We start from the raw sequence: 14,594 nt of genomic DNA, 5'->3' as shown, positions 1-14,594 counted from the left end.
CTGTCTCAACAAAAAAAGGAATGTTATGAGTATGCTGACATATTATGGACAATCAATTTTTCTAAACAGTTTAATATTTTAATTTTTAAAAACTATTTTCTTACACATTAAATTAATAACATTAGTCACCTAATCTCTCTCTCTCTCCTAGCATACTCGGTTCTATGGCATATTCAACAAAGGATGAGCCAACACTCTTAGCCACACACAATCATTGAGGAGAAGCTCAAGTTGTACAAGGATTGATCAAAGCTTTGGGTGAAGATTCAAGAGCTCTTGGTGAGATTTATTTTGTTTTGCAAGGTAGATGCATCAATGGTACGATTTTACTTTACAATTTTCATATTCATACTTGCTTGTGGTTTATGCATTATATGAAGTAGATCTTAGTTTTGTTTCTGCTGCATATAACATGTACGATGGCAACATGATGCATATGTTTTTCCAACATCATCCAAGAGTGGTCTTAAATGTTCTTGTGGTTGTTGATCATTGTGCAACATGTTCTTCCTTCAAGTTTGGAATTTGGGCAGTACCTTCAGATGTATGGATATGGATTGGGGTTTGGATTGGATGGGCAACACCTCCTTCATTCGAAGTGTTCTCGAGATGTTCTTTTGTGTTATTTGAAGATTTGAGCAAAATAACAATAGTTCTTCAATGATTTGGAATTGAATATTGATTGAAGGCGCTTTGCATCAAATTTATGCTAAGGAAGTAATAAACTTAGGATTTTTGAGGGGGTAGTGTATCGAGATTGACAAAAACAATCAACAACCACCTTATGTCTCTTAAAAAACCCTTTTAAAACAACTCTAAAAATACTTTTTTCTTGTCCTCTGAGTAGGAGTGTTTCTCATTGAGAGTGAGCCTTCTTCCTCTCTTTTCTCCTAGGCTTGACCCTTCAAGACTAGAGTGCCTTTGCTTTCGGAGCATCATGGATGCTGATGTCCTAGAACGTATTCAACAATTGCAGGTAACAACAAAGGAAGATAAAGCCATCACAATCCGACCAGTAAGAAGAAAAGAGATATTGGAAGAATACTCTTTAAGCTTAATTGGGAAATTCCTTACAACTAGATCGATTAATATGAGAGCAGCCAAGAATCTATTGCGATCAATGTGGAAAATGGGTGATGATCTGAAGGTGGTGGAGGTTGGAGATGGGCTATTACAGTTTAAGTTCTCATTGGAGAGTCAACTTACTTGGGTTTGGAACAATGGTCCATGGTGCTTTGACAATCAAATCCTTGCCCTATGGAGATGGGAGAAAGGCATGTCAGCTAGAACAGTGAAATTCACCCATATTCCCTTGTGGGTCCAAGTTTGGGGGCTGCCATTTGACTTAACCACCGAAGAAGTAGGTCATGACATAGGGCAGGGGCTGGGTAGAGTCATTGAAGTGGATTGCAAAGCAATAAAAGCAGATCAAGCCCGCTTCCTTAGAATATGGGTGGAGGTGCCACTGGAAAACTGCTGCGGCGGGGCGGACCTATTGTCAGTCCAGAGGGTGACGAAGCAAAAGTTGCTTTCCGATATGAACGTCTCGTGGGCTGGTGTTTCGCATGCAGTAAAATGGGCCATGAACTGAAAGAGTGCAAGTCAGCCAATGAAAAGGACAAGAACGAGAAACCATACAGAGAGGGGTTGAAGGCCGGAACTCAGCTCAAACCTGAAGCGTAGAAAAGCAAATCGAGAAGCCTGGAACAACACCAGGGAGATACCACTGCTGTGACTGAACCATCACCGCTACTAGCGGACCCCACAGACACGTGCAATATAGTCCAGGAAACTACGGAAAATTCGAAAAAGCCCAGGCCTAGCTTGACACCTACAGTACAGCTTTTCATGTGACCTACCAACCCGATATCCCCTCCTTTCACGTTACCAGCTGACCCGATACTGACTGAAAGCAATATCACGTCAAATCACAACCAAACCGGCATGGAAAACGGCCTTTACGAGTAAGAACTTTACTCTGTGCCCATTAGTTATGGGAAGACAACAGCTATTGTCACATCTTCTTCCACATCCCCATGTACACCATCAGAGGACCCACTAGTCAAACAAAAAGCCACCTGGAAAAAACTTGCTAAACCAAAACAAAACTCAGCCATGTCACATACCATGACCTCAGTTGGAAAAAAGAAACGCTCCAGCCATGCAAACAACCTTGATGGCCAAGTTGACGAACCAAAAACTAAAAGGCTTAAGGGTGAGGCCGATTCAACACAACCTACAGATCAAATGGTGGAGGATGCGGCGCAGCCCCACCGATCACAATGATCATCATCAGTTGGAACTGTTGGGGGCTTGGGAATCACTGGGCAGTTGAGGTTCTTGCTGATTTGGTGAGAAAAAAAGCTCCCATCATTTTGTTTCTCATGGAAACAAAATTGACAATCCGAGAGATGGAACCAATAAAGGCAGAGTTGGGATTTCAGGGATGCTTGCAGTGTCCAGTGATGGTAGAAGAGGTGGCTTGGCAATGCTATGGAAAACTAAAGTGGTACTTGACACGTATACTTACTCCCCTCATCACATTGACACACGGATCCTCCCTCCCTCAGGCCTACCGTAGAGACTAACAGGGATATACGAATACCCCGATGAACAACAGAAACCAGAGACATGGAGGTTACTCTGACACCTTCACAGTCGCTCTACACTACCTTGGGTGTGTATTGGCGACTATAATGAGATACTGAACTCTAGTGAGAAGAATGGCAAGCTACCTAAGCCGTTGCTCCCCATGGTTGAATTTCAAAGTGTTTTGCTCTTTTGTGGACTAATAGACCTTGGTTACAGTGGGTACAGGTTTACGTGGCGAAATGGGAGAGGTAAGGAAGCTTTTGTGGAAGAGAGATTGGATAGAGCGTGCGTATCAGTAGATTGGTCGGAGATACACCCAAGGGCGAAGGTGACCCATTTGACGGCCTCATTCTCCGATCATGACCCGATATTACTGGACACTACACCAGCTACTGCCCATGCCCTTCGACGGCAGCATAAGCTCCATCGGTTTTAAGAAAAATGGGTGTCGCATCCTGAGTGTGAACAAATAATTCGTGGCTCTTGGACCCACTCAACCGTTTTAGGTAGCCCCATGAATAGACTGTTTGAGAAAATAAAACAAACCAAATCAGCCTTGGTGACATAGGGTCGGCATACTTTTGGCAACACAAAGACTCGCCTAAATGCAAAGCAACAGGATCTTGAGGAGTTGATGGAACAAGGGTATGGACAGAACTTGCATAACATCAATGAATTGAAAAATGAGATCAACACTTTGTTGCATCATGAAGAAGTATTTTGGCGGCAGCGGTCCAGGTCCATATGGCTCAAGGCAGGGGATAAAAACACCAGGTTCTTCCACCAAAGAGCAAGCCAGAGACATATGAAGAAAAGCATCGATAGGCTGAATGATAGGGAGGGTGTATGGCAATCTGACATGAGTAAAATCAGCACTATTGTTGAGGAATACTACACCAACCCACAGCTCAGCCAAGGAACATGGAAAGGGTGTTGGGGACAGTCGATAAGGTTGTGACTCAAGACATGGCTCACTCACTAACACAGCCTTACACTGAGGAAGAGGTGCGGGTGGCCCTATTCAGTATGCATTCATCAAAATCACCGGGTCCAGATGGTATGTCTCCTCTCTTTTTTCAAAAATATTGGCATATTGTTGGGCATGATGTAACACTTGCTGTATTATCCGTACTGCACTCTAGTAAATGTCTGAAGAAAATGAATTTTACACATATTGTCCTCATTCCTGAAAAGAATGACCCACAATATATCACAGAGTTTCGTCCCATAAGTTTGAGTAATGTTGTTTCATAGATTATATCAAAAGTCCTAGCTAATCAGATAAAATCCATGTTATCCAATATTATTTCTGATGCCCAAAGTGCATTTATTCCTGATAGACTCATTACAGATAAATTACAGATAAAACTACTGTTGCATTTGAAATGCTCCACCGTATAAGGAGTAAGAGGAAAGGAAAGATGGTCATATGGCAATGAAACTAGACATCAGCAAGGCCTATGATAGAGTGGAATGGGAATTCCTACGCTAGATTATGTTGAAGATAGGGCTGCCTGAACAATGGGTGACTTTGGCCATGGAAATAGTGAAAACAGCCACATATTCGGTGCTCATTAATGGGAAACCAAACGGTTTCATCACACCTACCCGTGGCATTAGGCAAGGCAACCCTTTATCCCCATATCTCTTCCTGCTCTGTGCTAAGGGGTTGTCCTCCCTGATTCGAAAGGCAGCAGATACAAATAGGTTGAAGGGTATTTTCTCTAGCCAAGGGGGAGTACGTATTTCCCATCTCCTCTTTGCAGACGATAGCCTGTTATTTTGTGAGGCAAAGATTGGAGAATGTCGCCAATTGCTGGATATCCATACACAATATGAGGAAGCCTCGAGGCAAGCTATCAATAGAGCGAAGACCACTCTCTTTTTTAGCCAAAATACAAACCGAAGAGAAAAAGAAGCAATTCAGAACTTGATGGGTGCACAAGTCATGACAAATTGTGAAAAATACCTTGTACTACCTATGGTTTGGGGTAAGTCCAAAGTAAGCACCTTTAAGGGTTTACAGGAGAGGATAACAAAAAAGGTGATGGGTTGAAAGGAAAAGACCATATCAAAGGCAAGAAGGGAGACTTTAATCAAGTCGGTGGCTCAAGCAATTCCGACCTACTCTATGAGTATCTTCAAGATCCCAAAAAGTGTGTGTGAGGATATCAACTCGGTCTTGGCAAAATATTGGTGGGGACAAACAAAGAGTGATAAGAAGATCCATTGGATTAACTGGAAGAGACTATGCACGCAAAAAAATAGGGGTGGCATGGGGTTTAAGGACATTCACGCCTTCAACCTCTCTATGCTAGCAAAACAAGCTTGGCGCTTGGTCAGCGGATCTCATTCCCTCTTCTATCGAGTCTACAAAGCTAGATATTTTCCCCGGTGCTCTTTTATGGATGCTGAGTTAAGCCACAATCCCTCATTTGTGTGGCATGGTTTATTGGCTGCTAGGGATGTAATTCAGGAGGGCTCCATGTTGAAGATTGGAGATGGACAGAGTATCAAACTTACCTGCAACAACTGGCTGCAACACCCCCCTCTCTTCAAGCTTGGAGCTGACACTACTTTGAAGGTGGGGGACCTCCTCCACCACAAATCCATGCAATGGAATCGACCCTTGATACAGGCCACATTCATGCAAGCCACACAAAATGACATTCTGCGCATCCATCTCAGTAACACACGGACAAGAGATAAGCTTTACTGGAAAGAAAACAAAGCCCAGGGGTTTACAGTTAAAACTGCCTATCACATGGCCTTACGTTTGCACCGAGAGGTAGGAGTTGAGCACTCCACGGTAGGAGAAGAAAAGAGGTTTTGGAATAGGATTTGGAAGATGAATGTGCCACCAAAGCTTCGGAATTTCGTATGGAGGGCGTGCAACTATATTCTTCCGACCCGCGCCAACCTATATCGTAAAAAAGTTTATATAGACCCACTGTGTGCTATATGTGAGTAGACCGATGAAACGATAAGACATGTGCTCTGGGGATGTCCCATGGCCAAAAACGTGTGGGCAATGGCTCAAGGACGGCTACAGAAGTGTTGAGCTGTGGTGCAGAATTTTTACCACTTGGCCCGACAGTTGTAGGATAGGCTCACAAGGAAGGATATGGAGACTTGGGCGACAGTGGCTTGGTCCATCTGGAACGCTAGAAACAGGTTTTGCTTTGAGGAAAAACAATCCCAGCCAAAGGACATTCTTCAGGCGGCCACAACTCTAATGCAAGACTACCAGCATTGGAATAGTCATCTAGCTGAACCAAACTAAGCAACCGAGTGCGCAGTGATGGGGACATTACGTGCTCAGCTCCTGGCCATTATAGCTTCCTTTTACTTTTGCTTGGTTTGTACCCTGATGTCATGGGGAGGCTTTGGTTATTAGTCCTTGTCTTTTGTATACTTAATGGGGGTCTTTTTCAACCCCAATATTCAATAAAATTTCTATCTTCACAGTCAAAAAAAAAAAAAAAAAAACTCTTTTAAAGGATTTTTGTGTGCTTTGTAAATGAAGGGATTTCCTCTATTTATAAAGGGGGAAAAGCCTTGGGCTTAAGAGTTGAGCTGGAATCTGAAAAATCACAAAACAATTGAATCTAGCAGGAAATTGGCACTTGGACCCAATCCTACATTTGTGCTTTGTTTTGAGTTTTAAGTGTTTTGACTCTTTTGAATTAATTTTTAGAACTTGTTTTGGCTTCGGAGTCCTAATTTAGTATCATAACCATCTAGATTTTTTTCTAGAATATTTATCATTTTTAGACACTTGATGAATTAAAATAACTAATTAGTTGTTTAAAACTTATGAACTTTCTGATAATGCAATCTCTTTGAATATCTTAAACACGTGGATCTCTACAATTATTATTATGACAACCCAAAAAAAAATATATCTAATTAATTATATTTATTCCCTTTAATTGATCAATGGTAATTAATTAGTAGTAACCACATGTGATTCACCTTAGCTTTGCAAATGCATTTTGACCATTAAAACTTGATGTAGTCATATCTTTTAATTTGATCATCCGATTTGAGCACACAATACATTGTTCTGATCATTAAGAAGTACTAGATTTATTTTCAATGATGTATTGATAGATTTTTTTTTTTTTTTTTTTTTGAGAAACATGTATTGAAAGATTGAACGGTCAAAATTACGATTTTTCTTATGATATAAAATTATTATTTATTCTTTTGGAACAAGGTTAAACAAAAGTTGCAAAATATAAGTGTCTACAATTATATTCTCTAAATTCAAGATTTCCTCTTTGACACTTACCTTTTTTATAGGTGAAGCTGTTGTGCTCCTCTTTGTCTCCCAGGAACCAATAAAGAGGATAACAAAGAACTAAGAATCATGAAGACAGTATGCTGCAAGACAAAGTAATAATCTAAAACTTACTTGAAGCCATCTTGAATAATACTTGAAACTCTAAAATTCATTTAAATATTTTAAAATATTACAAGGGAAGATTGAGGGTAAGATTTGGGATAAAAGAAGGTTGCAAAGGAAACTTTGGAAAATAAGCAGATCCCAAACAAGGGAGTCTTATATAGGCTACAAAAGTGAATAATTAAATTACAATAATACAATGACTAGTAATATGAACAACAATATCCTTGAATAGTGAAAAGTCTTCAATAATTGCTGATACCGCCGGAACAATACCATAGATGAATAGTGAAAAGGCTTCAATAATTCCTGATACCACCAAAATGATATTGTAGATGAATAATGAAAGGTCTGATACAAGCTGCTAGAGCTATCTAATTCCTCCAAAAGTAATTTTTCTAATAATACCAAAAGTAAAATCCTCTGATTTATTTTGATACAGAAAATGCTGAAAATCTTATATTAATTCAACTGAAATGATATCCCATACCAGTCTTGAGCATCTTGAAAGTAATCTGGTAAAGGAGAATCACTTTGGTCTTCGTCCTCTACATCTGATATTTGAGTTGCTGCTTCCAACATTTGGAGGTTCAAGAGTTTCTGATATCAATTGATTTGGAAGTGTAATTTGATTCCATTCAATTTACTTACGATTTAAAAAAAAAAATACTAAATATTTTAACACAAATACGAAGAGGGGAAAAGGTCTTAGAAACTGACAGTGATGTATATCGGCTAACTCTTGGATACACAGCACAGACTTATAATACTAGAATTCCTAGCATTTGTTTGTATTAATGAAGTGTTACTAGAATTCCTAGCATTTGTTTGTATGAAGGAAGTGTTTTTATCTAATGATTTTGAAAATAATGTTTTCATCAATTCATAACAAATCCTATACATAATTGTTAAAGGTTGTGATCCTCTCACCATATTATTAATTTTAACATCCAATGTTAATCCACACGGTAAGTCTGGTTCACAAATAGGTAAAGTAAAATTAGGAAAACAATTAAAATAAAGTGGATCTTCATATAAAGACGTTTCAATCCTTCCTATTATAGACTGATCAAAATTAAGTTGTCTACCATCTCTTAAACATAATGATACACTTGTATTTAATCCCTGTCTTATTAGTGGTTTAATTGCTACTTGAACTAATCCAAAATTAACAGATAAATACTCCTGCCTATGCTCTTGCATTAATTCCTCATTGAATAATTGTATTGACTCGTTCTCATTATTTAAAGACAAGGTTCTTTCAAACGTTTTTATTTTATAATCTGACTTAATTGAAAATTTTGAAAAAATAGATTGCTTATAAATTTGATTAATAGGTACTGAAGCCATTTTCCATTTTTTTAGATTTCTTTCTATAATCATCTCCTCATTATTTACTACTATATCGCTTTGATTTTGGTTCGACATGGAGACCCTGAGGAAGAAGAATTAGCAAAATCAAGAATCAGCAAATTTAGCACGATAACCGAACACACTCCTAAGCAGAGAACAAGTGAGAGCAACAGAGAAAAAAAAAAGTGATGAAGATTGCAAAAGACCAAATGACAGTTCAAGAAAACAGTTTAGAGACTTACTTAGATCAAGTGTTGCAATTGATTTCAATTCTTCAAATATTACAAAGGGAAAGATTTCTAGATGGAAGAAGGTAATGGATTCAACGAATGATTTTTTCTAGATTACAAAGGGTGTAGAAAGCAAGGGCACATCCTTAAAATTATATAGAGTACAAAAGTAAATAGTAATATTACAATAATTCGTTGAACAAAAAAAGTAAAAAGTAAAATGTGTATAGTGATATTCTCAAATAGTACTCAATAATTTCATGGTGGAGCCAAAAGTGTCTGATTCGGACATAAAGCCATGATATGAAATGATTTCGAGGTTAACTTTTTTTTTTTTTTTTTTTAACTTTAACTTTTTCTTTTTCACTTTAAAATCTCACTAATGTACCTAATCTCAGATTCTCAATCCAGCACAAATTAGAGTCAGTTTAGTTCAATTTTTTGTAATTGTGTGTGTGTGTGTGTTTTTTTTAAGGCGTTTTTTAAAATTGAGATATGATATTAGGGTTTGTTTGATAATGTTGTTCTAGTAATATTGTTTAAGTGTTGTAGAAATATATGTGGGTGAAAAAGTGTTGTGAAAATATGTGTTGTGCTGTTTAAACAACGAAAACTGTTATTTAAATAATACAACCAAACAACACCCTTAAATTTTTCTATTTAAAAGAAAAATGTTTCTTAAAAGTTAAAAGGTGCTTTTAGAAAATTGTGAGTGTTTGATTAAATTTTATCAAAATTGTAATTTGAATTATAAATTATCAAAAATGACAATATGTACATAAAATATAATTTCTTAGTATTTGCTGAAACCTTGTTTGCAGTGTACAGGTTTAGGTGGTAGCCTGAGAGAAGTGACAAGCATCCAAGGACACATGACTAGAGAGATTTGTCGCCACTTCTCTTTAGTAAACCCCTAAAGTTCTCTTTAGTTCTCACTCATTCCCAATTTCTCATCAACAACTGTGGCTGCCCATCTCACAAGGTTACCTGAAGTTGCTTTGTGATGAAAATGTAGAAGAAAAATGTACTAGATGAAAAATGCACAAGAAAACGCAAGAAAACTTAAAGGAAAAATGTACTGGCAAGGTGAGTCCAGCAACATGGTGACTTTCTAAGAATGGGTTTTGTTTTGTGGTTAGGTAAAAGGGTAAAATTGGTGGATTTTTGAAAAAATTGTAAAGGTTATTAAAGGATATGGGAGAAAGTTTCTAACGGTTCCCGATTTGTACTGCATTTTTGCATTGCAGTATTGTACCTCTCTCTAAGGGTCTAACGTGAAAATGTGTTTTTTCATGTTCTAGGGCCGAAAACGCAAAATCTAAAATTGCTTGGGTTCCAACGTGAAAACGTGGCAAAAAAGTTACAATTTGGTTTGGTGCTTTTTGGCCTCAAAAAGCCAAACCAAACGGGCACATAATTATATAGAGTACAAAAGTAAATAGTAATATTACAATAATTCGTTGAACAATAAAAGTAAAAGTAAAAAATAAAAAGCAAAATGTGTATAGTAATATTCTCAAATAGTACTCAATAATTTCCTGGTGGAGCCAAAAGTCTCTGATTCGGACGTAAAGCCATGATATGAAATGATTTAGAGGTCAACTTCTTTTTTTTTTTTTTACTTTCTCTTTTGCTTTTTTCAACTTGTTTTTACTTTTACTTTTTCTTTTTCACTTTAAAATCTCACTAATGTACCTAATCTCAATCCAGCGCAAATTAGAGTTAGTTCAACTTTTTGTAATTGTGTTTTTTTTTTTTTTCTTTTTTTTTTTAAGGCATTTTTTAAAATTGAGGTATGATATTAGGGCTGTTTGATAATGTTGTTCTGATAACGTTGTTTAAGTGTTGTGGAAATACGTATGGTGAAAAAGTATTGTGAAAATCTGTGTTGTGCTGTTTAAACAACACAGCCAAACAGCCCCTAGATTTTTCTATTTAAAAGAAAAGTGTTTCTTAAAAGTTAAAATGTGCTTTTTGAAAATGGTGAGTGTTTGACTAAATTTTATCAAAATTGTAATTTGAATTATAAATTATTAAAAATGACAATATATACATAAAATAGAATTTTTTGCTCCTTCCATCCTCTATTCCATTTTGGAATGTCCCAAAATATTGTCCTGTTTCTAAAAATAAAAGTCATTAATTTACTAATGTTCCTATTATAGCCCTATTAATTTACTAATTCAATTTTTTGATAAATTTATTTAAGGATAGTTTTGGAAACTTATACATTTTTAAAAAGTAGACAAGATAATAAATGATGTTCCCTTAAAAAGTTTGATTTTTCAAACATGACAAACAAAGTGGGACAAATGGAGTAGTATTTATTGAAACCTTGTTTGCAACGTATAGGTTTAGGTGGTAGTTTTAGAGAAGTGACAAGCATCTAAGGACACATGACCAGAGAGATTTGTTGCCACTTCTCTTTAGTAAACACCTAAAGTTCTCTTTAGTTCTCACTCATTCCCAATTTCTCATCAACAACTGTGGCTGCCCATCTCACATGGTCACTTGAAGTTGCTTTGTGATGAAAATGTCGAAGAAAAATGTACTAGAAGAAAAATGCATAAGAAAACGCAAGAAAACATAAAGGAAAAATGTACTAGTAAGGTGAGTCCAGCAACATGGTGATTTTCTAAGAATGGGTTTTGTTTTGTGGTTAGATAAAAGGGTAAAATTTGTGGGTTTTTGAAAAAATTGTGAAGGTCAAGGATGGAACCAGGATTCGAAGTGGAGGGGCGAGGGGGGAGGGGGGGGGGGGCAAAGTATAAACACAAAAATGTTTATGAAAATCAAAACTAATGTGGGTAATGGCCCCCCTCTGCCCTAATGTGGGTTCGTCGGTGGTGAAGGTTATTAAAGGACATGGGAGAAAGTTTCTAATGGTTCCCAATTTGTACTACGTTTTTGCATTGCAATATTGTACCTCTAAGGGTGTAACATGAAAATGTGTTTTTTCATGTTTTAGGGCTGAAAACGCAAAATCTAAAATTGTTTGGGGTCCAATGTGAAAACGTGGCAAAAAAGTTACAATTTGGTTTTGTGCTTTTTGACCCCAAAAAACTGAACCAAATGGGCGCTAAGATGGAGCAATCACTTCTATTTCTATTAACCTTAAAATAGAAGAGCCAACCTACAAAATGAACCACTAAAAAGAAATATTTAACTGAAAGCACACTTGTCAAACAAGTGTAAATAAGAATACCAATAGCATACAAAGAAAAGGTTCCATAATTAAGGAAATAATTGGTAAAAAATGATTCATAGAAACTGAAAATAAGATAAATGATATAGAGGATCAGATGCATCATACATGTGGATAGTTTCATTCCCAGACCTCGAAAGGTCTCATAAATATAATTAGTTGGGATTAAACATTTATCATTGTCTCAACAACATTCTAGGCAAAGAAAAAATTAACATTTAAAAAAAAAAAGCAACTCAAAAACTTCAAAAAAGTTTTTTTTTTAATTTTTTTTATTTAAGGAAAAAAAAATGAAAGACCATCAAAGAAGGGGTTGCAAAAAAAATAAGGAGATTACAAAATTTTTACAAAGATAATCTTCCTAGGGAAACAAGGATCTCAATGAGAAAATCTAAAGTAAAATCTGACAAAAAGCAGATAAAAATACTTTTGTACTCATAACATGCCTAACAAGCATGAATAGTTTACATTTTACAAAAGTATTTCAACAGAAGCGAATCAAACATCATGATTATTGCTTGTCATAAGAACTTAAATTATGAGGCTGGATGCAATTAAGGAATATCTAACAACAAATAGCATTAACTTGTGTTAATACAAGGGGGGAAAAACCTACAAGCAAATAGATGACAAAAACGATTAGCAACCACCTTCTGTCTCTTTTCTCAAAAACCCTTTCAAAGGATTTTTGTGTGCTTTGTAAATGAAGGGATTTCCTATATTTATAAAAAGGTAAAAGCTTTGGGCTTAAGAGTTGAGCTGGAATCTGAAAAATTACAAAATTTTTTTTTTGGTGCTTTGTTTTAAGTTTTGGGTGTTTTGACTCTTCTGAATTAATTTTTAGAACTTGTTCTTACTTCAGAATCCTAATTTACTATCCTAACCGTCTAGATTTACTTTTTTTTTTTTTTTTCATAATATTTATTGTGGGGGCCAGTCAATCAACAGTCCCATTAAGGTCAGGATCGTTGGGCCTGTGGCCCATCCGAGGATGGATATCCGTCCGAGGAGGCCCAAGTCAGGTCGTAAGGGTAACTACCGAGGGGGGGGGGGTAGTCAATATCACGAAAGTAGAGTTCCGTATTCGTCCGAGGACACCATACTCGTTGGCAGTATGCGTCCGAGGACGATCAGGACGCGGTCTTGTTACAATTGGACCTCGAAATTATGTCACCACTGAAGATGGGATAACAGACCAAGGGTAAGAAAGAAAAGACAAACAAATATCTATAACTACAGCTGCCTCCGCATTAATTGCCTCTCAACCAACTCTCTGGCCGCATTAATGTGGAGGTGATACCTGAACAGTAATGAGGCAGCCTTACAGCTGCCCATAGGAAGTTCCAGGAGGCACTAGATGAGACAGAAAGAAATCCCCCGAACCCAACCTACACGTGTGTGGTGAGGATGGAACACAGAGGGTGGTATATAAACTAAAAGAAGAACATGCAGAAGGGGGGATCAGAACATAAAAAAAAAAAAAAAAAAAAAAAAAAAAAAAAAAGCAAAGACTGAAGAAGAAAAACGGGAAAAGCAAAAGAACTGTATCTATTACAAGAAAAAAACCGATTGTTGTGCCAGCTCTAAGCCTTCAATATACGTGAGGGTAAATCTTTTCATTTTACGAAAGTTAATCTAGTTCTTAATACCCACGCTCTACAAATTATATTGTTTGGGCCTGTTTACGTGCGAACCCAATATCCTTTTTGGGTCGTTACAAATCGAGTCCTTACATTTATCATTTTTAGACACTTAATGACTTAAAATAAATTAATTGTTTAAAACTTATGAACTTTCTGATAATCCAATCTCTTAGAATGTCTAAAACGCATAGATCTTTATCATTATTATTACCAGTGTATAATTTCATGCATATGCACAAGTATAATTAAAAATAATCACAATTATACATTTCAAATAATACATTTTTGTTAGAAAATGTTCAAATTATACATGATATTAGCTTAAACTTTTTTTTAAACTATGCATTTCTAAAATATATAATTATTTCTCATTATACATATATAATTTAGAATTTAATTGGATTTATCCTATTCGGTTTTTGCACCTAATAAGTCACTTGCCACAAAAATTAAAAAATTAGATAGATACGTGCCACAAAATTGGACTCCAATTAAAATCCAATTTAAAATCTAATTGAATTTGGACTCATCGATTTTTACACTCAATAATTCACTTAGCACAAAAATTAAAAAATTAGATGGGACACATGGTGCAAAATTGAGAATCCAATTAAAATATAATTGGATTTTCTTTGAGTTATATATATAGAAGACAACCCAAAAAATATATATCTAAATAATTGTGGGGGTCAAAAACAATCTAAAAAGGCCGAAAAGCCCTTAAAGATATATTTCAGCCTGGATATCCGAATAACATAATTTATTTATCTAATGTACGTGGTGAAAACTTCACAATGGAAAACTCAAACAACTAACTTATGAAAGCAATATTGTATTAATATTATTAGCAACAATCATTACACACTTTTCCGTGGTGATGGGATCCAGAGATAAGAAAAAATCTCTCCACTCTTCTCTTTTTTCTTTTTTTTTTTGGATCCCTTTTTCTCATACCCCCTTCTTTTCTTATAGGCTTTTTCCTTCCCTTATCCCTCCAACTAGCTTACCCTTAACTAGATCTTTTTTGTATATTTTTCCTCCTATTGGTTTCCCCCCGTTCTTATCCTAAAACAGGATCTTTGGAGATATTAGTACTGTTCAGGACTTTAGATTGTCTCACATGCATTTAATGTGGCAGGGTTTAGGTGGAGAACCTCTCATTA

At 36.3% G+C, this 14,594-nt stretch overlaps 1 protein-coding gene and 1 long non-coding RNA gene across 2 annotated transcripts; one reads left to right on the top strand and one right to left on the bottom strand.

The window, feature by feature from the left end:
• Positions 1-937: 937 nt before the first annotated feature.
• Positions 938-1,591, top strand: LOC115986147. Its single transcript, XM_031109003.1, has one exon. The coding sequence runs from the start codon at positions 938-940 to the stop codon at positions 1,589-1,591; it is 654 nt and encodes a 217-aa protein (XP_030964863.1).
• A 5,437-nt stretch (positions 1,592-7,028) lies between these two features.
• On the bottom strand, positions 7,029-8,706 carry LOC115986905. Its single transcript, XR_004090925.1, has 2 exons — positions 8,596-8,706; positions 7,029-8,435 (listed from the first exon to the last, which is right to left on the bottom strand). It is a non-coding gene; the product is annotated as an uncharacterized LOC115986905 (long non-coding RNA).
• Positions 8,707-14,594: the final 5,888 nt, after the last annotated feature.

Source organism: Quercus lobata, chromosome 4 (genome assembly GCF_001633185.2).
Source record: "Quercus lobata isolate SW786 chromosome 4, ValleyOak3.0 Primary Assembly, whole genome shotgun sequence".
NCBI lineage: Eukaryota > Viridiplantae > Streptophyta > Magnoliopsida > Fagales > Fagaceae > Quercus > Quercus lobata.
This window is presented reverse-complemented; position numbering and strand designations above follow the sequence as displayed.

Excerpts from the sequence above, each read along its gene's own strand:
- LOC115986147 (XM_031109003.1), top strand. The coding sequence starts at position 938 with ATGGATGCTGATGTCCTAGAACGTATTCAACAATTGCAGGTAACAACA.